The 22,847-nt window shown below is 54.4% G+C and overlaps 4 protein-coding genes across 4 annotated transcripts; 2 read left to right on the plus strand and 2 right to left on the minus strand.

The window, feature by feature from the left end:
- Window positions 1–66: 66 nt before the first annotated feature.
- COCSUDRAFT_53607 (hypothetical protein) lies at window positions 67–9,534 on the plus strand (the record flags this gene model as incomplete). Its single annotated transcript, XM_005647108.1, has 19 exons — window positions 67–110; window positions 267–498; window positions 765–914; window positions 1,215–1,377; window positions 1,652–1,761; window positions 2,005–2,151; window positions 2,679–2,841; window positions 3,433–3,613; window positions 3,989–4,139; window positions 4,487–4,642; window positions 4,966–5,125; window positions 5,381–5,657; window positions 5,925–6,055; window positions 6,559–6,753; window positions 7,152–7,294; window positions 7,721–7,903; window positions 8,212–8,445; window positions 8,774–8,986; window positions 9,198–9,534. 19 exons carry the CDS (start codon window positions 67–69, stop codon window positions 9,354–9,356), a joined length of 3,192 nt encoding a protein of 1,063 aa, XP_005647165.1. The 3' UTR covers window positions 9,357–9,534.
- COCSUDRAFT_47628 (Adaptor protein complex AP-1 gamma subunit) lies at window positions 9,523–16,105 on the minus strand. The gene is made up of 13 exons (XM_005647109.1): window positions 16,001–16,105; window positions 15,555–15,777; window positions 15,066–15,307; window positions 14,556–14,811; window positions 14,003–14,202; window positions 13,536–13,679; window positions 12,922–13,180; window positions 12,450–12,624; window positions 11,894–12,093; window positions 11,231–11,419; window positions 10,782–11,021; window positions 10,277–10,507; window positions 9,523–9,950 (listed from the first exon to the last, which is right to left on the minus strand). Exons 1-13 carry the CDS (start codon window positions 16,015–16,017, stop codon window positions 9,735–9,737), a joined length of 2,592 nt encoding a protein of 863 aa, XP_005647166.1. The 5' UTR covers window positions 16,018–16,105; the 3' UTR covers window positions 9,523–9,734.
- Window positions 16,106–16,686: 581 nt separating this feature from the next.
- Window positions 16,687–19,224, plus strand: COCSUDRAFT_42286 (ankyrin; the record flags this gene model as incomplete). Its single annotated transcript, XM_005647110.1, has 7 exons — window positions 16,687–16,734; window positions 17,173–17,252; window positions 17,358–17,449; window positions 17,706–17,912; window positions 18,165–18,274; window positions 18,579–18,700; window positions 19,023–19,224. The coding sequence occupies 7 exons, from the start codon at window positions 16,687–16,689 to the stop codon at window positions 19,222–19,224; spliced, it is 861 nt and encodes a 286-aa protein (XP_005647167.1).
- Window positions 19,225–20,071: 847 nt separating this feature from the next.
- Window positions 20,072–22,654, minus strand: COCSUDRAFT_63768 (hypothetical protein; the record flags this gene model as incomplete). Its single annotated transcript, XM_005647111.1, has 7 exons — window positions 20,072–20,364; window positions 20,624–20,737; window positions 21,001–21,297; window positions 21,512–21,662; window positions 21,949–22,062; window positions 22,327–22,530; window positions 22,640–22,654. 7 exons carry the CDS (start codon window positions 22,652–22,654, stop codon window positions 20,072–20,074), a joined length of 1,188 nt encoding a protein of 395 aa, XP_005647168.1.
- Window positions 22,655–22,847: the final 193 nt, after the last annotated feature.

Here is a 22,847-nt window from a genome sequence, read left to right on the forward strand (position 1 = left end):
ATCTCAACAGCTCCAGATGCATCGATGGCAGGACTCCACCTCCTTTGGGCCGTCAATCCCATAGGCATGACCCCCTTCTCATCTGAATCCAGATCAGTGCTGTTGGGAGAGTTTTTGACCTTGCACATGACTGGTTGGGTGCCATGCTCAATAGCATCTTCCCTGGAGCGTGCTGTTGTCTTCAAAACCACTTCCCCTTCAGCGGTGACCATTCTCGAGGCAAGCAATTGGAGACCAGTACCAAAAGGACATTCTCGCTGCTGCAGGTGCCCGCATGTGCCTCTGAGGGGCATCTGCAGGGCAGCAGCCAGCGTGCCAGCGGCAGAGGCACCGGCTGCCTCTGAACAGGACCGGCAGATGAGCAGCGCTAGTGGCAGCAGCAACGGGGCTTCACCGCGGGCCAAGGCGGCTGCGCTGACATTCCAGGAGGCGGTGGCGCGCCTGCAGGAGTACTGGGCCTCTGTGGGCTGCGCTGTGTGGCAGCCCTTCAACTCAGAGGTCCTCCACTGACTAGACACTCCCCACTAGATTAAGTATTTTCTAAATCAGATACCTTCACATGCTGGGCATCCTGTCACATTACCTCCCGAAGAGTTCACCTCGTGCAGACAGAGTCAGGACCAACGTCGCTAAAGAGGTGTTCTGTCAGCGTCTCTTCATGCAAGCTTGGAGTCAACATGGATGCTCTGTGGGCGGGACCGCACGAAACGGAAGACAACGGATGCCTTTCGCATGACTGTGACATATGCCGGCCGTGCGCGCAGGTGGGCGCAGGGACAATGAACCCGGCGACATTTCTGCGCGTGCTCGGCCCGGAGCCGTGGCGAGTGTGTTATGTGGAGCCATCGGTGCGGCCGGACGACAGCCGCTATGGGGACAACCCCAACCGCCTGCAGCAACACACCCAGTTCCAGGCACGGACACCATGCCTGCCTGGTATTACACAAGATGTATCACACGCTGTGCATACGGACCCTTTGCTTGCCATGTTACAGAGAAGCAGAGGACATTGTTTCCCTGTGTACCCCACATGCATGGATAGGCTGCTCCTGATGCTCAAACAGCCATGTAGGATGCATGCGCTCCTAAGGCAAGGGGTGCATGGCATGTGTGCATGAGCTAGCAGACTGGCACCAACCAGCCTCCAAGCGCGTTTCAGCAGTGGACGGCCGTGCCGGCGCGGCGTGCTGACGGGGCGGTTATGTCGCGGTTAGGTGATCCTCAAGCCGGACCCGGGCAGGCCGCAGGAGCTGTACCTGGGCAGCCTGGAGGCTCTGGGCATCGATGTGCGCGCGCATGATGTGAGGTTTGTGGAGGATAACTGGGAAAACCCCACTCTGGGCGCTTGGGGCCTCGGCTGGGAGATCTGGATGGACGGTGCGTGCCTGCTCCCCAATCTTTCTACTGGCTATACTCCACTTCTTGTGTGCTAGAAATAAAGATAAGGATTTGCCACACGTACTCTATTGCTTGTGGAAGACCATGCATGCACGCGATGCTGTTGCATGTCAGGAGGGGATTCCTTGTGATATCTGCTACCATGCACAACTCTACTCAACTGTGATACACGCATGCCATTCTACTCTTGTGCTTCTTGCTGCTGCCATGTCATGCAGAAAAGAGCGGTAATAATATGTGTGTGGGCATGCAGGCCAGGAGGTGACTCAGTACACCTACTTCCAGCAAGCAGCTGGCCAGGCGCTCCCAGTGCCCAGTGTGGAGATCACATACGGCCTCGAACGCATCCTTACAGCACTTCAGGTGCAGGTCCTCAGCAAAACTTAAGCCAGTTGCCTTGGATTTGCAGTGCACAATGGCGACCGCAAATTCTGCTCGTGCATGGCCTTCGTGCAGCAAAACACAAACCTCCCTGCAGGGCAAAGTAGGGGCATCCCAGCCGTGGAAGCTCCGTTCATTTCGCCACAAGGGCGCACAGAGACAGTATGAGGCTCTCCTTCTACTTTTGTCCTGCTCATTTGGTTGAGATAACGAATGCATGCGCAGGGCGTGAAGCACTTCAAGGATATTCGCTACACGCCGACGCTGACATACGGCGAGATGCTGCTGCAGAATGAGTATGAGATGAGCTGCTACAACCTCGACAGCGCTCATGTGCCCTCCCAGCAGCAGCTCTTCCAGCTGCACCAGCAGGTCAGCCTCCCCACTGCCTACTATCTTGCTTTAACGCCACTTTTGGCTCACCTCCTGAAAGCCTCCTGATCAATGCGCGGAGCAGATGCCGCCTCTGGCCCCAATTCCCTCTTTTGCTTCATGAGGTGTTGATACCGCCTGCAGGTTTGATCTAGAGGGTAACGGCGTGCTGCTTGTTAATATAATCGTGAGCTTCACGGTGCAACTAGGGCTGCTTGTGGTTCAGCAAAGATTGATCTTGCATGCTAGCTTTCTTGGGCCATGTGCACTCCAGGAACACCCTGAAACCCATTTTCTGTGCATTCACATCGCAGACTCATATTGTGTATGTTGCCTAGACCGCGAGTCGAGTGCCTGTTGTTGCATAGCTTTGTAATGTGCTTTTAATAAGACATAAACCTGAGCCCCTGGGGAGTGCAGCTTGAGATGTGCATCTAGTCTAGACAAAATATTGAGCGCCCGGCGTGCATAAATTTGTAATGTGCATTCAACCGAGACAGAAAAACGAGCGCGCGGTGTGAGCGCAGGAGGCGCAGCGGCTGGTGGAGGCCGGGCTGCCCATTCCAGCGTATGGGCAGCTGCTGAAGCTGAGCCACGCGTTCAACATTCTGGACGCGCGCGGAGCCGTGGGCGTCACCGACCGCGCCGCCTGCTTTGGCGCCATGCGCACGCTCGCCCGCCAGATTGCAGGTGCGCGCTGTTCATGCAATGCATGATTTGTGTCAGCGGAGGTCCTGCCCTTAGGTGGCAGCTGCCAGCTGCAGCAGCAAGGCAGCACTTTGGGTGTTGGAGTCCGCTTGCAAGGAAACCGCTGATGCACCCATATGAAGGTCATGGCTTCATATTTGCAGCAGGATATCTGGCCAGAGCCATCATCAGTTTTAGGCTCTAGATCTAGCTGTGGGCCTGATAAGAACATACATGTCTGCGTGGTGCTTTTCCACCAGAAACATTGTTGCACATTCTTCATCGACAGGGAGGGCTTTGTTGCCGTGGCAATGGCATTCAAGACTTGGCAGCCCTGCAGACCTTGATGCAATCGTTCTTCTGTTTGAACTCGCACTGTTCAGGAAGAATGTGCCACGGTGAGATCAGTGGCAACACATCATTGACAGTTTTGACTGCAACCTACCTGAGTGCCCGGTCTCACTAGAAACCCTGCTGGTGTCACTTTTTGTCACAATTTTTGTCATTGCAGAGAGCACTACATGTGTTGGTTCTTCACGTAGTAGCATGCTCAAATTGTGGGTATCTCACTAGGATTCTGTGTGCGCCTGGCAGGGCTTTGGATGAAGAGGAGGGAGGAGCTGGGCCACCCACTAGGCCAGGTAGAAGCACTGCAGCCGCCACAGCAGGGAGCGCCTCAGGGCGAGCTGGCCACCGGCCCTGCCGACTTGGTCGTGGAGATCGGCTGCGAGGAGCTGCCGCCCGCTGAAGCTACCGCCGCTGCTGCACAGCTCGGGTCCACTTTCCCCCTCATTCTTCGAGCTTACGGCTGAACTAACACGATGTCATTGATGTGAACATGTTATACTGTGGCCCTTTTCAGCGTTGATGCACTGCATCGCCGTGCTGTCTCAGCAAGACTCTGAAAAGCTGTGAGCCTTATGTAACGCTTGATTGACATGTCACCCCTCGGTCTTTATCTGGCATGCAAATCATAAATTCCCCGGAATTGTGCCTGATATTCACACTAAATTGCTCCATGATTTTTGCAGCAAGTTAGCCTGAACGTCAAGCATTCTTCCCAGGGAATCATGCCCTTCGAAACCTCCTCGACTTTGCTAAACTGCTAGACCAAAGAAGAATCATGGGACAAGTTGTCATCACTATGCAGGCAGTCGGTGCCGGCGCTGCTGCAGAGGCTGCGGCTGGCGCACGGGGATGTGTCGGTGGAGACGACTCCGCGGCGGCTGGCCGTCATCGTGCACGGTGTCAGCTGCTCGCAGCCCGACGTCGAGGAGAAGATCCGAGGGCCGCCAGCCAAGGTGCTGCTATTGCAAAGCTGTCCTGACCTTGGTTTCTGCCATGCGAGAGGGTCAGTGAGGAAACGAGGGTGGCTTGTGCATGCAAGGCTGGGGTTCTGCTCTCCCAGAGACCACCCTTGCATCAGTGGCACTGCAGCGGTGAAATTTGGACAGAGCACTATCCTGGTGTCAAGTGCGTGAGAGCATCCTCGTCTTCTCACTGCTGTGCATCTGTAGGTCTTTCTAAGACTCCCATCGGGCACGAAATGAACATAGAAATTATGATCCTGATTCATACGTGTGTATCACAACGGTGGCATGCTGCGTCGTAAGCTTGCTTCTTGACTTTACTGTGAAATTCTGGGCAGGCCGCATATGGGCCGGACGGGCAGCCGACAAAGGCGCTAATGGGCTTTGCGGCGAAGAACGGCGTTTCCATTGAGGAGGTGACGCGGGAGGCGGACAGCAAGGGCACGGAGTACGTGTGGGCGGTGCGGAGACAGGCCGGCCGCCACGCAGCAGAGGTGAGCCTTCGCCCTTGCCCCTGCAGCCCTGCTCTGATGATGGTTTGCTGCTGTTTTTGGACCTGTATCTTCACAGTATCGTGTGTATCACTCTCCTTCTCAGGGGTTTTCATCTCGCTGATTTTTTTCACAACTCAACAACAGGTCAGACTTCATGCTCAAGGGGAGCTTGGTAGCGAATGACGGGTGCAGTGTCTGTAAACTTGATGTCTCTGAAGCCAGCAACACTACGATATGCATGTTTTCAGAGCGCACGTCAAGCAGGCTAGGACAGATCATTTGTACTAAGTAATAAGCAAAAGGATTGGCATGCATTGTCACAGGTGTTGACGGAGGAGCTGGGGGCGCTTGTGGCGGGCCTGTCGTTTGGCAAGTCCATGCGCTGGAACGGAACGAACGCCGCTTTCTCGCGGCCGGTGCGGTGGCTTTTTGGCCTGCACGGCGCGGCTTCCCTCCCCTTCTCCTTTGCAGGCCTGCAAGCAGGTACGTTCATGATGTAGTATTCGTTACTGCAGAGCTTTTAGTCTATTCTTGAGGCGCAACCGTAAGATTTCCACCTTTGCACGGGCCAGCATGCCTCACATTTTTTTGGCATTGTCTGGTGGAGTCAATATGCACCTCATATGGAATTGGCCTGGGATCCAATTTCACAGGCCTTCTGAATGAACAGGATTGGCTATCTGGCTGCTGTGATACATTGTTGGCAAGGAGTGATACTCAGAGAGCTTTGTTCTGCAGGCCGGACCACTAGGGGTCTCAGGAATGGGGCGCAGCCAGAGATGGAAGTCGCGTCAGCGTCTGAATACGCGGCCGCGCTGGAGGCGGCGGGGATCCAGCTGGCGGTGAGTCAGCGCTCCGACCTGATTTGGCGCGACGCGACGGCCGCGGCGGCCGAGGCAGGGGGAATCATACCGGAGTCTGCGCGGGAGGCGCTGCTGCAGGAGGTGACTCACCTCGTGGAGGCCCCCACCGTTGTGCGGGGGGACTTCAGCCCAGACTTCCTGCAGCTCCCCAGGTGCAAAATGAAATTGACCCTCTTCCCTGTCACATGCCCTTGCAATGAAGGTTTTTTGACCAGACATGTTGTTGCTAACCACAGTCATGACTGGCATATCAGCTTACATGATTTGTTAACCATCAAATTGGAAGGATCCGTGTCACTGGGACATAATGCACAGGTATCAGACGAATGTCCTTCCAATTATATTGATGATCACCTCAGCTGACGTGTCAGATCCCCTGTGTTTTAGAAGTGTTTGGAAATTGACATGCTGGCATGCAGGGAGGTTCTGGTGATGGTGATGCGCAAGCACCAGCGCTACTTCCCGGTCTACAAGGCCTCTGGAGAGGCGCTGCTGCCGCACTTTATCACCGTCGCCAACGGGCAGATAGACGTGCCCACAGTGCGCACAGGTGTGTTTCTTCTCACTGGAGCCCGACTCATCTTTTGGATGTATGGCGCAGGCAATAGGTTTCTTGTATGCTGCTGTTGCATGTGGTATAGAGTGCTTCTGTGTCGGCTTACTTGACAAGAGACCCCTCACTCATTGTCAGCGGGTCATGCATGGCACAGAATTGCGCAAGCTAACCAAGGCTGCAATCTGCGCCAGACAGCCTGCCTTCATCAATTTTTGCCACCGCAGCATTGCGATGTTGCAGCGAAAACACCATCATGCCCACCAAACCTGCAATCTGCTCAGAACATCTAGAGCTTGCATGGCACAGACAGCACAGGGCGCTGAGATACAGATTATGCGGCTGCAGAGGCATGCTGAGGGCAGAATCTCTGCTGCCCATAAGTGATGCGTGATGGCACAAACTGCTCCCCACCAAGTATGCAATATGATAAGAGGGAATGAACCTATTTTGGCGCAACGAAGAAGAGCGGCTAAGGTACCCGTACTGCAACTGCGCAGGCAACGAGGCGGTGCTGCGGGCGCGGTTCGAGGACGCGCAGTTCTTTTATTCGGCGGATCTGCGGCAGCCGTTGGAGGCGTTCCTGCCCAAGCTGGCCGGCACGCAATTCCACAAGACGCTCGGCAATCTGCTGCAGAAGTCTGAGCGCACTGCCGGCCTCATCCGCCCTCTCGCACAGCTCACCGGGCTCACAGGTACTTTGCTTACTCCACCTTTAATCACATTCATCTTACCTTAAGAGAATCTATTGCATTGAACACCCGCTCCTTCATTGCGCATTGGCGCTGATGGTGTAGAGCATTGCTCCCTTTGTCATGTGGAGGCTTGTGTGTCTGCAACTTACTGTACTCTGCCTCCACCGTTGTCTGCTGCTTTCCCACGGAGGGGCTGTGGTAATGGCTTAATGTGTCCCAGAGAGGATGCGTTGATTTTCTGATGGCAAGGCTCGTTTGGCTCACGTATTGTCAGAGCTCAATTCTTCAGTGGTCGTCGGTGGTTCTGGCAGTGGCCTTCCAGCTGCTGCAGAAGCAACAACTTTTCAGCTCTGCACGGCTATCATCATAACAGAAGTTGATGAGTGTCATCTGCACAGAAGCTGCTGAGGTGGCAGAGGCGGCCGCGCGGCTGGCGAGGGCCGACCTGGCGACGTCGCTTGTCACGGAGATGACTGGACTGGCCGGCACGATGGGGCGCCACTACGCGCTGCAGTGCGGCACCGCCCCCGATGTGGCTGAGGTGCTCTTCTATTTTGATCTCGGCTCTAAAGGCACATGATGCAGATAGTATCGGGGTGCTAGAAGACAGTGTCCACTTTCCCTTGTTGGCGAGTAAGGGCACGTTATCTTCCTCTGATGCGCTGTGGGAGCGCTTTGGACACCAGCCCCTCAACATGCATCGCTGTGGAGTATGCTCGCAGCCTGCCCCAGGACAGCGTTGAGTGTGAGGGTACTGGGTTTTTGGCACTCCCCAGGTTCAGCCTTGGAAGACATTGGATCCTCTGAAGCCGCAAAATACTGCAGGCATCTCACATTTGAAATATGCCCATGACCTGTGCACAGTCGTCGATCCACTCCCCACTGTGCACCAGCAAGCTGAAAGAGTTACCTCCCAGCACCATGGCTTGCTTTGGCTTCAATGTTTCAGGGGTGTCTCCTTGCGCAGGCGATATTCGAGGCGGTGCTGCCGAGGCACGCGGGGGACGCTCTGCCGCGCACACCGGCCGGCATTCTGGTGGCCGTGGCCGACCGCCTAGACAGCCTCGTGGGTCTCTTCGCGGCCGGCGCCGCGCCGTCCGCCTCCGCCGACCCCTTCGCTCTGCGCCGCAGCGCTTACGGCATGCTCGAGGTGTTTCCCTTTTTCCCCTCAGTTCAACGTGGATCTGTCTCCAGCACGCAGCAATTTTTTAAGCCTCGCTTTGACTGTGCATGTACTGTCCACCGCAGAGAGTTTGCCATCTTTTCTTCACGGCTGCACGAGCAGTTGAAAGTGTATTTGGGGTGAACTCAGGTTTGGCAAGTTCTTTGACCAGCTCAAATGGTCCCCTTTCCAAAATTTGCCCCTGTTGCAAGAGCCTTGGGTCCCACAGATCCCTGGGTCCAACAGATCCTAGACACAGTACTTCGACCACCACTTATGTTGATTGGATACTTCAGGCGCTGGTGAGCAACGAGGTGCGTGTGGACCTGAGAGCGGCGCTGGCGGCAGCCGCAGTGGCGCAGCCGATCCCGGCCGACGAGACGGTGGTCGCCGGCGTGCTGGAGTTTGTCACGCGGCGGCTGGAGCAGCTTCTTGTCGACGGCGGCTGCGGCGCAGAAGTTGTGCGCGCTGTGCTGTCTGAGCGGGGGGCGGACCCCTACGCAGCGGCCCAATCGGCGCGCGATCTGCAGGCAAGCCGGCACGCTCTTGACCGTGATTTTCTAGTGAGGGTCTTTGCTTTGCATGTGTCTGTTTGATGCATGGGTACTTTCAAAAATATCGTCTTTGTACTGAGCTTGCATCCCAGACTGAGGTGGAGAGGCAGAGTGAAGCTAGCAAGCGTACTCCTTAATTGCAGGATGTGGGTACATCTGTGAAGCTGCTTTGCTTTTGCAGTATCAAATCACCGCTTGCAGTTGGCAAGCGGTATTTCGTGCGCTCTGTGTAAAGGCTCTTCAGATTATCATGTGGCACCTGGCATTGATTCAAATCACATGGAGGCGGTTTTGGCGTGTGCAGGCTTGCAGTAGCGAGGGCGAGGCCGGGCGGCTGCCGCGGGTGATGGCCGCCTTCGCGCGGCCGACGCGCATCGTGCGCGGCAAGGAGGTGGATGCAGCCTGGGCCGTGGACGAGTCAAAGTTTGAGCTGGAGGAGGAGCGCGCCCTTTGGGCAGCCTTCCGGGCAGTTGCCGGGCAGATACGGCCCGACATGAGCATCCCAGACTTCCTCCAGGTATGCCAATAATTATGATCGTTGCGTTGCTTCAGTTTGAGAGGTTTGTGTTGAAGGAAATCCTTGAGGGTGAGCCAATCATAAGAAAGGATTTGGCTGGGCACTGGCACGCAGCACCCAATGGGTCCCATGCCCTGTCAGTGTTGCATGCTTCAGGTGCAGTGTTTGAGTATTTGGCAGTTTGAAAAATGGCTTGGTGTATTGTTGACAGGTGGCAGAGGCCCTTGTGGAGCCGGTGGACGCCTATTTTGAGCAGGTCTTTGTCATGTGCGATGACGAGGCAGTGCGGCACAGCAGGCTGGCGCTGCTCAAGGACATCGCAGCACTGCCCTCTGGCATTGTCAATTTTGCTATGCTCCCAGGATTCTGACTCTTAGGGACTTGGATATTGGTAAGCAGTAACAGGGAGATCACAGGGGAAATCCAGCAATTCCAACTGGTTGTTTTGGCCGCACACAGTTAGGTCCAGGGCGCGGCTTTGCTAGCGGCCTGTGAGTTGGACTTAATGCTGGCACATTTGAATCGTTGTAAAGCTTCCCTCGTTGTATTACATTCTATCTGGCAAGGATAAAATCCCCAATAGACGACCAGAAATTACAACGCACCGCACTCCAAGATCGTTTTACTGAGATTGAGTTTCTAAACCCACAAAGAAAACGTTTTACGGTGCTGGAAATGGCCAAAGAGCACAGTAGAAAACTCCTCTCACCAAGAGCACTGCTGCAATAGCCTGCGATCGGACTGCTGATCACAAGCCGGCAGGGAAGTTCTTGACCTCCACCTGCTCAAGTTTGTTCTCGCCACCAAGAGTGTACGCAATGCGCAGACGCATGACCAGCGGTTTCTGGCCGTGCATGCTGTTGTTGACGTGCAGCTGTTGCGTGGCGTTGCCTCCGCCCATTGGCGGCAGCGTGGAGCCGGAGGCTGAGTCCAGCTTCAGCTGCATAAACTTTGGCACCGCTGCCTGCATATCCCCACAACCACCCAATATTGTCATACAATACAAATGCAAGAGGATCCGATAGGGAAATGAGCCAGCTGCATGGAGAAGGAGGAGCCGTGGCCCACATGCAGACGCCATATCAAACATATCATATTCCAACACACGTTGCCTCTGGAATACTAGACTGTACCGAAGTACTTTCCTGTTAAGCACGTGAAGGCTTGCTGAGCTTTTCCTCTTCAGAGTGTGTGCTGTAGCTCATACTCACACAGATGCAGCATTTAACATGCAGACATCATAACAATCCTCAGATGCAAGCCACGCGCCTGCAGCGAGAAGCCGGTAACAGGGGCAGCGCCGGAGTTGGAGAAGATTGCGCTGATGTCTGTGAGGCCTGGCTGCCCAGGAGGTTTGGTGAAGGCAAAGCCGACGCGCACGCCGTCCTTGTCAAACACCGTGATCGGCTGGAAGGCCGGGGCGGCAGCTGGCGCGGCCGGCGCGCCAAAGCCGAGGTCGGCCAGTGGGTCTGAGGCGGCCGCCGCGGCCGGCGCCTGCGCGTCCCCGAGACCAAACAGATCCTGCAACCCCACAGCACACCTAAATGCATGCTTCTTCGGTTTATTTAAAGGAAAATCCTGTAGTGCCATCAGTGAAAAGAGGGTCAAGTTACGCCCCTGCCCTGTCCACTGTAAATGCCCTGTCCCAAGAAAATGGTGACTGCAGACTGCTCGTAACATACACAGGGGTCGCACAGATGATATGGCGTCAGTGCTGCAGCCACCCTTTACAGAGGGTTTTTTTTACAGGGGACAGCGGGGCAATATGCCAAAGCCGGTCGGGTAGCAGCCTCACCGGCGGTGGCTGCGACGCTGCGCCGGAGGTCGATGCAACGGGGGCAGGATCATCCAGAAGGCTGAGCAGGTCGAGCGGCGAGGCGGCCTGTGCAACCGTCCCGCCGGGCGCGGCAGCCGGCGCTGCCGAGAGGCCCAGCAGATCATCGGCGAAAGAGGCCTGGGCCGATGGGGCCGGCGTGATGTCATCGTCGTCGTCGAGGCTCAGCAGGTCCTTCACCACGTTGCCATTTGTGGGGGCCTGCACCGCACCCGATGAGGAATTCTCTTAAGTATCTCTATATCCAGAATTGACACAATGACAGACCTTGAGAACCAGGCACAAGAATCAGACACATGGCTTACAACAAACAATCAACAAGAGCCGCTGGTGATCCATGCAGTACTCACGAGAGGCAGACTTGGGACCTTGATTTGCCCAGCACAGAAACAAAACAGTTGCAGGCGCACCAGGGTGGGGGGGGCAGAGTTGAGGGTGCCGGCAGCGGCGACGGAGCGCGCGTAGGCGGCGGGGTCGAGCGGGGGCATATGCTCCAGCAGCTGGTTCCGTAGTTCGCCGTACTGGAAGATCTGCCCGTACTCCACCGCGCGCGCCTGCGACTCCAGCTGCGCGCTGCCCTTGTGCTGCGCCAGCAGCCCCTGCAAATAATTAAGACAACTCCACTCAGACATGAAGCCCCAAAGCATAAACAACGTTCAAGAAAGCTTGTGCAAAGTGAAGTTGCTCCTCAGATGGCCTCGTCTACGCCGGTGACATTTACAACTGCTGCTGCACCGCGCCATGTGCAGCAGTTATATATGCAGCTGGCAGGGAATAAGCAATCTGCGCGCTTGCAGCTATCCTTGCCAGACAATCATGGGAACTTGTTGCAAACCTCTGGCGGACACTTGTAAGCAAAAAACAGCCCCCCATACAACCAATTATTCTGCTGTCTGACGGGCCAAGAATATTGACGTGTGACATCAGCAGCCACGCAAGCATCACATGCACCCTGCCAACCACCTGCCATGCACACCAGCAGCGGCAGCACACCTCTCGCGTTCCCCCCAAATTTTGGATCCTCAGCCCGTATGCAAGAGAGACACAGCCCTCTGTACAAAAATCAAGCACACCTTGATGCGGTCGGCCTGGTCGGGGAAGCGCGTGGAGAGCTTCATGAGCGCGGTGAGCAAGTAGTTGCGGCACTGCGGCTGCAGCCCCGGCCGCTGCAGCACCGCCTCTAACAAGCCCACCACCTCGGCCGGCCCCACTGACAGCGCATCCTCCCTCTCCAGTAAGGCACCTCCCCTTACCAGCAGCTCCCCATACTCGCCTGGCGCAACACGGATCATCAGGGCAGTTCAAGGGCCGATACATGTATATCACTTTGCAAAGGGTAGTGTAGTAAGACCATACAAAATGGCTAGGAAGAAACTGGGCAGGGATGCCAGGGGTGTGCTTTTCTATAATGCAAGAACAGTTGACGATGGGCGGGCAATGATAGGTGCATGCTAGATCCAGGACAAGAGCGATTTACCGCGCCTCCGTTTTTCTTGCCTCTCCACAACAGGCTCTCACAATCAAGAGCCAGTAGGATGCATGCAAGTGTGTCTACCATGCTGTATTGCCTGGTGATCATGTCACGAGCACCAGCCTTCAGACGGCCTGCAAAGACGGCAGTGCGCGCACCGATGTACCAGGTGGCGGTGGCGAGCAGGCTGAGCTCGGCCGATGCCAGGTGCTCTCGCAGGCTGCGGAACAGGCTGCGTGCCGCGTACGCGTGCAGCTCAGGTGCGTTGGTCAGCAGCACTATGAACGCACGCCAGACCTCCTCCTTCACGTCGCCGCCCGCCTGAGTCATCACCTGCGGCCAGCACGGCGCTGATGTCAGCAGGTTGCCCATGCCTCCCTCGCCAATGTCTTGACAGAGGATCTGCCCGAGACATTGCTCTGGCAGCAGTGGCGTCCTCTTTCTAGGCAAACAGGCATAGGTCAGACCAGAACCAGTCATATGCATCTGGTCTGAGCCTTGTTCACTAGATGAAGGGCCCACTACTCTCAGAACAACAGTGTGTGCATGCAGGGATACATGGTACTCACGGATGCCAACATGCACCATGTCGGCCTTGTGTGATGCACTTATCTTAAGACCCTAGCTTACTGGGCCTAGCACTGAGTCCACCCAGGATCCCTGCAAGGGAAAGCAATGCGGCGCCAAAAGGAGCGCGCAGCGCGCCTGTAGGAGGGAGTCAAAGTGCCATCTCTTGTCGGGGGCGAAGCGCTGCACGAGCGCTGCGATCTTGGCGGTGAGGTCGGGCTTGAACTCGGCGTCGGCCACCTTGAGGTAATCCAGCAGCTCCTTAGTCAGCGCTGTTATGTTGCCCTCGTTCACCAGCGCATACACCAGGTCCAGCGCCCTCCTGTGAACAGCTCAACTGGCAACCTCGCTTGCATGATTGGATGGACTCCTCTTAATAAGGGCGTGAGCAAATATCAACTGTTCTCATACCCGTGAGTACGGGGATGCATGGCTCATTCTCTGGACTTCAGCCAGTCCCTTGGCCTTGAGGGCATAAAAATTCCATGGATTCCCGATCCTCGCGGTCAAGAGAACAAACGCTACTTGGATGGAGCTTGCATCCACCTCCACCCCATCTGTATCTGGCATGCATTGCTGCATTGCAGTAACCGCAGGGACACGTCTTTCTTAATCCACCAAGCGCCCCTTGCGTCGAGTTGTCCTCCTAAAAAGACAGGGCGAAAGCTGGCGCTCACCTGCGGATGGACACGTCAGCGTCCTTGACGCATTCGACGACGGTGGAGCGGTGGCGCTGCACGGCCTGCAGATCCACGCTCACCACTCGTGCCAGAATATTCAGCGCCACGTACAGAATGTTGTTGTCCTTGTTCGCCAGAAACCTGCGCGGCAGCCCCGGGGGCCAGCTCAGGCCTTGCAAAATAAGCTGGTAGCGTGACAATTGCGCATTTTGGAGGAGTTTTTTCCTGTGAGCTGCAGCACTGAAACATGCTACTTTTGCAAGCTTGGCAAGCATCAGGACGCCAAGAGTCATGAAAGTGCAGGCCCGTCATTATGTGGGCTATGCTCTGAAATCATCACTCATAATGTGCTTTGGGGCTTGCATGCTTCGGGGAACCACCCACACGTTCATGCATGCGTTGCACCGTGCAGACATGTTGGGTGTGTCAGGCGGAAGGAAGATAAAAGAGGAAATTTGGCGCACCGGCCAAGGATGTTAATGGCGAGGACGCGGAGGCCGCCGGAGGACTCGACGCCCATGATGGTCTGGACGCACTCGTAGAGGATGGCATTGCCAGCGTTGCGCGTTCCCTCCGTGTTGGTCGCCACCTGCGCCAGGATGTCGCTCATCGCATCGCTGGCCGCCGCATTGCCCGCGCCCAGCACCCGCAGCAGCCGCAGCACCTGCACGCACGAGGAACAGATGTCCTAACAGCCATTATGCCACTTCTGCTTCAAAAGTGTATTCAGGCAACAACCTTTACCTCGGTCTGAAAAGAGTCATCTGCAGCAGGGGTGGTACGAGGTCTCTTCTCAGCGGCATATATGTACAGCAGCTTCATTGCTATCGTACAGATAGGCAAGCTGCCGTGTACACCAACCATGACATTCAGACTTGCACGTGGCCATGCCAGACTACTCTACAAGTAGGATTGTCCTGGGCGGGTAGAACAGCAGGTTGACAAGCGCAGTTCTGCAAGAATGCTTACGGCAAACGTGCACACAAAAAATACTGCCGTGTCATCCATTCTGCGCACCTGGATCTGCAGGAAGGGGTCGGTGATGCCGCTGACATCGTGCTCCGGCGCAAACCCGCTCATGAGCAGGCTGCGCAGGATCTTGCACAGCGACGGCACCTGCCGCCGGTACGCATCCACAGCCGCAGGCTCCACAGCGCAGATCTCCAGCATCAGCGTTACGCCTGTGAGGAGGACGCCGTGGTGCCTGTCGGCCAGCAGCTTGGCTGCAGCGTCCTGGAATGCCTCCACTGCGTCCGGCACCTTGCGGATGATCCTGCTCATGCACATGGTGATCTAATCACTATAGACTCGTAGGCCATGATAGAGCACATCTCCATGTGCCCTCAAGTGCGGCAAATTTATGAAAGACCTCATGCAAGCCTTGCCATATCGATGCCTTCCACATGCTCTTCTAAGCTGAGCATGCCTTCCACACTTCTAATCTTACTGCAGCTCTGTATGCTGGGACAGTCAGAGGAAAGAGAGCAAGGACGTGGCATGCATGGCAGAGAAGGGAGGGGGGTGTACCGTGTGCAGCACAGGGCGGCCTTTTTCCTGATGTAGGAGTTGCTGCTCTGCAGCAGGCGCTCGATCTCTGGCGTCAGGTCCCGAGCCATCTCCGCCGAGCAGATGTTGCCTAGTGCGCACAATGCCAGGCCCACAATGTACTGGTTTCGCGCGTTCAGATCGTTCTTCAGGGAGTTTGTTACGAGCATCAACACCTCCTGCCTCTCGTCCAGCAGGATCATAAGCCCCAGGTAGCCCATCCTCTGCAGACATCAAGGGCCAGTTGTTATCACGACGCTGCACAAAGCTTTCGTTTATGTGCCTGAGGATCTTATAGCTGGATCGTTGGCAGGCATCACCACAATCCATCACCCAAGTGCGCCTTTCTGAGATGTTGAGCATATACGCTGGGCCTAGCCAAGGTTACTCTGATACTGAAACACACATACAGAATGGATATGGCATCGTGGATCTGTATTGCATGGCCAGGAAGAGCTCAGGGTGACCTGCCTTCTCAGCAAAGCCGGTCGCTGCAATCAGCTTCAGGGTCTCCATCTGGCCGAAATGCGTAGGGTATCCAAGCATATGTATGTACATGAGCTTGGCCACATTTCTGTGTCTGTAAGTGACGTCCTGCTCCTGAAACGCATTTCTGAGGGCAGCACTTTCTTTCGCAATAACGTTGCGTTCCTCGGCTGCTGTCTTGCACTGCCTGACGCTCCTGATCAGTTCCCTGCACATCATGATGTCTCATCAATGCCGTATGCGAGCAGACCCAACCCCTGTTCCTCTAATGGACATCAGAATTCTTCCAAGATGTCGGTAGCGAGAAGGACTTCACATAATAGGTTTCAAATGAAAATTATTTGCAGTAAACCGTGACAAATTGTCGAACTGTCGTTTGCTCTTTATCACTCAGTCGTCAAAAAGACCGTCTTGCTCAATCAGGAATTTACCTCAATCTAACCGCCATGCTGGCGTCCTTCCTCACACCAGGAACGACTCTACATTCAAAATAACTTCAATGAATGACTCCTACCAGTATTAGGTTAGAAGACTTCACCAAAAGCCAACTATATGCCCAAACGCTTCAGAAAGTGGAGTTCAGTTGACTGGGGTGCCAAATTTGACTGCATGGGACCAACATTCTTGTCTCGAGCGGCGTGCTTTCATGATAAGCTGAGATCTTGCAATCGATATGTTTGTTATTATTGTAGAGTTGTAAAAGTCACCTGCACAAAAGATTTGATCAGACTGAACTATCACATTGACTCCTTCTTAGTAACAAGTCTTAAAAGCGGGCAAGAGCTTCTCTTTTTTTTAGGTAGCCATGGAGGCTTCTTGCAGTGGCCTCCATGCCCCGATGTCGAGCGCAGAAAATTGCGCACATAGCTCACACAGACCAGCAGCATTCGTACGAATCTCGTTGCGCCAGAATTCATATCGAGGCAAATTTTTGGGTGAAGCAGCACGTGCCAGCCCGAGTAGAGAAAAGGAAGCAGGAAAGAGGCCCAATCCTGTACATTTGCAAAGATCTAGTCGACAGAGAAGTAGGAGTATCGCATATGCGACGCCACAGGTGGAAGTGATCGCTCAGGGTGAAGTTGCCGATGTGGAGGAAATAGAGGGCATCAGGGTCCTTATGGACGAGCAAAACAGGCCCATGGTGGAGTATTTGATCAAATGGAAGGTGAGAGTGATTTGATTATTAAAGGGGTGTCATTACCTGCAGTCTCGATTCCCAGCTTGCTGACTTTCATATTCTTGGCTGCTTTGCAGGACGGTGCTCCTAACACCTGGTGAGTCATCCCATCATTTCCTTGCCTGCTTTGCTTCTCAGAAGCCTCACCTGTATCAAATGTCACGGTCGTCGGAGTGGGCTCGACATCCTTTTTTGGATTCTTTCAGGGAGCCCGAAGCAAACCTGGCGGACAACTTATTGCGAGACTTTGAAGCTATGTGGTGGACAGCCTGCCGAGAGGTAGCTGCTTGCCTCAATAAGGAATGAAGGGACGATATAGGAACACATCCGCATGCTTTTGATAATCATGAGACATGCATGGATGACGATGACGTGTCTGCCAGACAGAGACATAGCCAGGTCTCATGTGTTGGCCTGGATGTGCAGGGTGACGAGGCAAAGCTCAAAAAGCTGCTGTCCACCAGCGGCCGTGTCCTGGCAAACATAGTGGATGAGAATAGACGAAGGTGCCACTCATATCACCAAGCGTACCTCCTATATTGCACTGCTTATCTTCAGCTGACGACATGTACAGATCCTATAGTCAGTAAAGCCACCTTGTGTGTGTGCAGTGGCTTGCACTTTGTGGCGGCTACTGGCAACGTACCCTGCACAAAGATGTTCTGCCAAGCGGGTGCTGATCTGAACCTCGGCGACAAAGAAGGTGAGCAAATTGCATTGCTACAGTCTATCCCACCAGCGACGAGTAATCTGTCGCTTTTTCATGAGCTGACAGCTGCCTTCCCCGTCTTGTCAAGCTGCATTGGAACCACCGTTGGTTGCCCCGCATTCCCTGCAAGTGTTCACTTACGCCATGCATCCTCTGACCCACAAGAGCTTTCACATTCATATTCACACTTTACTCAGGTAATTGTGGGTCTATTTGAAGTATATCCAATTGAGGTATGTTTCCTGCGCAGGCTACACACCGCTGCACATGGCGGTGGGCTATTCCCATGTGGCGACGGTGGCCGCACTCTTAGAGGCAGGTGCCGATCCCGAGATGCAGGACAGGCAGAGCCGCGATGTGATCGCACTCGTGGAGTCAATCCGCGACAAGATGCCGGTCGCGCCAGAGTACATGGGCCCCCGCATGGCCCTCGAGCAAGTCACCGGCCTGCTTGCAGGTCAGTCGGGGAACTATACTGCGTGGCTCTGAAAGAGGCAGATGGGTTCTCAGGAGCATGAGTATTATATACCAGTGCCCTCTGCTGCGTGCTGCCTTTGGTTATAAAGATGGTGGCAGCAGTGCTGGACTTCATCAAATTATCTGGAGCTTGAGGGTAATGTTGCCAAGCCGCAAGACAGGAATGACGACATCCTGTTCATAATTACCCTGCCTTTGGCTCGGACTTCAGAAATGTGGCACTGCCTTGCAGACAACTTGTTTGAAGAGGTGGAGCCGGTGGCAGTGCTGAAGGCCAGGAAGAACGAGAATGGGACTCGGGACTTCCTGGTAAAGTGGAGCGATGGCACAGAAGACTCGTGGGTACGCACTGGCATCCTTTTAACTCTCCTCTTTGTCCTGTTCCATGTCCAAGAAACCTGTCACTGCTCAGATCAATCCTCTGCAGCGCCATGCATTCATCTTTGAGGTGATCTACATGACTGAATGACTGTTCTGGGAGCTCTGATTGCATGTGTCTTCTGGCTCTGGGAGTCTGCACTGAAGGTTTATTTTTTATTTTATTTTTCTAATTTTTTAGGGTTCGAGGGTACAGAATTTATATAATCATACAGGAGTCCGCACAAAGAGGGGAGTGGTGTGTGAATGTTGGGTGGTGCTTGCGCAGGTGCCCCAATGGAATGTGGCGAATGACGTGGTGGAGGATTTTGATGCTGGGCTGGAATATGGAGAAGCAGAGCGCATACTCAAGTCTGTGCAGCGCGGCGACACGCGGGAATATCTAGTGCAGTGAGTCACCCTGAACCCGCTTACAGAATTTTCCCACTTCCTGTGTTTTGAACAGGTTCTCTCTTGCAATTGCCGGGACAGGGCTACAAAGAGGGCGCTCTTTGAGAATCATGCATGCTTCTGTGCATGTGTGCTGCATCGTGTGCAGCTCATTACTGACACTTTTCAACAGTGCAATCGGTTCAAACCCCTCCGTTGATATCACTCAGTGATCAAGTGAACAAGCGTATAAAGATGGGAGACTATAATTTGCAAATTCTTCATGTTCCTGTGAAACCAAAAAGAGAAGTTTCTTGAGACGGGAGACTACATTTTTCCTCAGGTGGAAGGATGACTACCCAGACTCATGGGCGGTGGAGGACCATCTGCCGCAGCACTTGATAGCAGACTGGGAAGAGAGGCAGCGGCAGCGCCTTCTCAGCAGCATGCACACCGTGGCAGACTCGCAGAACGGCAGCCACAGCCGAGCGCCCCGGGACAAGCAGAGCGCCAATCAGCGGCAGCCAGCAGCACAGCCGGCCTAGTTGCATGCCTCAAAATCAGCTTGATGAGTTGGGAGGACAAAGACTGTTTGTGTGAAGTCCGAGGCAGGGTGTCAAACTATGTGGGCTGAACTGAGATGGGAGATCAGACTTGCAAATCGGCAACCACTGCCGCGCGCCCTGGGACAAGCAGAGGCAGCCAGCTGCGCAGCCGGCATAGTAGAGTCCTCGCATCTCATGTCAGCGAGTTGGGAGGACAGAGACTGTTTCTGTGAACTCCCGAGGCAGTGTGTCAATCCAGCTGGGCTGAGTTGAGTTGTGATAATCAGGCACTGCTGCGCATCATGTTGTATATTTGGGAGGACAGAGGCTGTTGAGATGAAGTGCCAAGACGTAGTTTGAAGCCCAGCCCAGCGTGGCTAAATCGGGATGTGACTGAACCTCAGAAAGGCTTGGGAAGATTAGGATAGGTCAGCTATTGCCATGATCTCTTTTCACTTCAGCATTTGCAGCTTAGTGCACCAGGCAGCTGAGGGTAGTGCCCCATGTCGATGGGGAACGAATGTATGAAGTACCACGGATGTAATATCACTGCAGGCATTTTCTGCATATGGTTGGGCATGCTTGATCTCATCTGTGAATGCATGCACCATTCTACAAATGGCCAAAGCATGCAGCTTTGTGCCTTGCCCAATCACCAGAAACATCTTCCACTCATTAAACAAATAGTTTAAACCAGTTTTGGGTTGACAGAGTTCACTGACCATTCTCACCTCCTCATTATCTTGCACCACACAGAACCTGACAGAGGATAACCTTCCTCCTCAGCAATCTCTCAAAATCTCAACACCTCTCCAATGCTCTCTAACATGCAAGGGCAGCGTCTCTCTCAGAATACAGTCTCTGGAATGATTGCACCAGGATAAGGCAGCAGCACCAGCAGAGACAGACCCAGCAGGCACAGGCCGAGCACCCTGTCTTGCTGAGACTCAGGCTGACTCAGCTCCTCCCGCTGTGGGGAGATGGGCCCACGCTGCAGAAAGATGACAAAGAGAACCCAGAACAGCGACAACGTGTCGAATATGCCAGTAACTCCCAGAAGGAAGAGGCCGATGATGTTCAGCCTGCCAGCATTCCTCCTGCCCCACAGCCCATGTGCTATTCTGCCGCCATCCAACACACCTACAAATTGATCTTCTCACTCAATTCAGGCTTGTCCAGGTACTGGTGTGCATGCATGCACTATGCCCATCTGAGGATCATGATCCAGTTGTAGTCCTTTCTTGAAAATATATGCTGATGCTTTCTTTGCAGAAAACGCCGCACACGCAAGAATCTGCGCATGACAGGCACATTGAGGCTGAATGATTCAGCGCCCATACAGGCAAGACAATGGTTGATGGCAAAGATACTAGAGGCAGGGTGAATGTCTGAGGCGCACCGACTGGGATGCAGTTGAGTGCATTGGCCAGGAGGCCGGCCCAGCCTGCGGCCAGGAGCGGGTTGAGACTCACTGTGGCGCCCTGTGCAAGCTTCGACCCCACAAACAGCTGACCTGCACATGCAACATCAACCGCTCACCACTGTACCAAGCGCACTTGATGAAATCACAAGGCATCCAAATGCATGCTTGTATCACTGTCTTGAGCAGACTTGAAGACGAGGACAGCTCAGCAACTACACGCACAGCATTGAATGACAATGCTGGCTTGTAATCTGCTGAAACGCCCTCCACTCAAGCCTGCACATGATATTGCAAGCGCACACGGCCACAATCGTAAAAAAAACAAAAAAGAGGTACATCGGCAGTAATCAAACCTAAAACGCCCACGAGGAGGCTGTCCTGGAAGGCGGCCGGCTGCAGTTCCCCGTCGCCGACGCCGGCAGCGGACAGCGCGAGCCCGGCAAGCAGCATGGCTAAGGAGGCGGCTGCGCCAAACGCCGGGCCATATGCGGCCACATGCAGCAGCGTCGCCCTGTCCGGCACCGTGCTCCTGAAGGATGTGATCGCACCGAAGGAGCCCAAAAAGCCCAGGCCGGCCGGCACGAAGAGCGGGGTGCCTAGCTCCACTCCCTCCTGCTTTGCTGCCACCCTGTGACCTGCCTCGTGCGCCGCTGCGCATACCAAGAAAAATAGGCATTAGAAAGGGGAATTGCTTCACTGAGTGCTACAAAGACAACAAATCATCTCATATCATATAGGATTCAGGCTGGTATGCTTGGCTTTCATGCGTCTCTGCATCCTGGGCATGCATGCATGGATACATGTTCGTTGTATGCAGGTGGTTATATGCACAAAAGAGCATGCTTAGAGGTGGCTGTGTCATACCGAGCAGAAGGAAGAAGAGGATAGTGCCAGGCAGGGCAGACAGGACACTGCCGGGGCTAAGGTCAAGCTGATCAGGCTGCAGCAGCAGCAGCCCATTGGCGTTGAGGAGGGTCACCAGAGTTGCAAGGCCAAATGCAGCGCTCAACAGGGCCTGCAACCAAGCACAACTTGTTTATCATTCCTGGCCATACTCCCCGTCAAGGCATCCCCACATGTGGATAATAGCACCAAGCAGAATTTGTGATAAATGTAAATAGCGGCCCCGGCTGGCTGGGGCAGGTATCAATACCGAGCACCATGCCCAAGGTTGGTTGGGCTTGCTCGGATCTGGCGAGTTTGCAAGGGGTAGCCTCTTACTGCAGCTTGTCTGCAGACGCACCTTGCCTCTGGCAGGAAAAGCCTGCAATTACATTGAAAAAGTTGATAGAGATGAGCACCTCTTGTGTGGCAGGCAGTGGCTGCTCTGCCGCGTCCTTGGGCAAGATGACAGCCACTGGCTGCTCTTCCTGGTCTTCCAGCAGGTACAGCACATACTCCTCCCCAAGCTCACCCTGTGGCAGTGCGCATGCATGAATCACTGCCATGTCAGATGAGAATTTCAGTGACTGCAGTCACACAGTTGTGCTAAGCAGCTCGAGGAGGTAGAGTCAACTGGCAGTAGACAGGGAGCGTTCCTTGATGTGATAATGGGTCATGTGGAATATTGCAGCACCAGCACACGGCCAATCAATTGTCCTTGGTTGTACTTTCGTTGCATCTAAGCAGCTGGAGCAACTATGGAGACTTGCAAGGTGTCATAGCCACACAGGGAGTACCTTCAAGCGGGCAGCAATGCGGTCATATGCGGTGGCTGGATTGCCTCTGAGGTTGCCTTTGAAGATGACACCATTGGCCTGGTAGTTCTCCACTTTGGTCACAAAAAAGTCAAAGCCAAAGATGACGTTTCTGAGCCGCTGAATGACCTCACTGGGCAGCTGCAGGTTCCTGTCCTGCCGTGGCTCCTCTGTGCTCGCTGGTGCCTGCGCATGGCATGAAAGAGTGCATGCGTCCAATTTGTATTGAGAGGATCCTGCAGGCAGCCAGAGGGTGACTGAAGACAGGAGATGGTGATTACCTTGCTCGTCTCACTCTCTGAGTTGTCATCAGAAGCATGTAGACAGGGGGCCCTCCTGCATGGCATCACTATTTAGAATCATGACGAAAGTAGACTCCCTTGAAGCATTGCTAAGCGACAGCTTGCTCACCTTCTAGTGCTGTTGCTTAGCGACCATGGCTGTCGCTGTGTGTGGCTGCTTTTGTGGAATGCCTTCCTTGTACTATGACTCACCAAGTGACA

This window comes from Coccomyxa subellipsoidea (genome assembly GCF_000258705.1).
Source record: "Coccomyxa subellipsoidea C-169, whole genome shotgun sequence".
Classification (NCBI taxonomy): Eukaryota; Viridiplantae; Chlorophyta; class Trebouxiophyceae; family Coccomyxaceae; genus Coccomyxa; species Coccomyxa subellipsoidea.

Excerpts from the sequence above, each read along its gene's own strand:
- COCSUDRAFT_47628 (XM_005647109.1), bottom strand. Across the intron at positions 13,680-14,002 it reads GCCATTAACATCCTTGGCCG|GTTTCTGGCGAACAAGGACA; the intron begins GTGCGCCAAATT and ends GCTGCCGCGCAG. Across the intron at positions 10,508-10,781 it reads CAGCGTCGCAGCCACCGCCG|GATCTGTTTGGTCTCGGGGA; the intron begins GTGAGGCTGCTA and ends GTGGGGTTGCAG.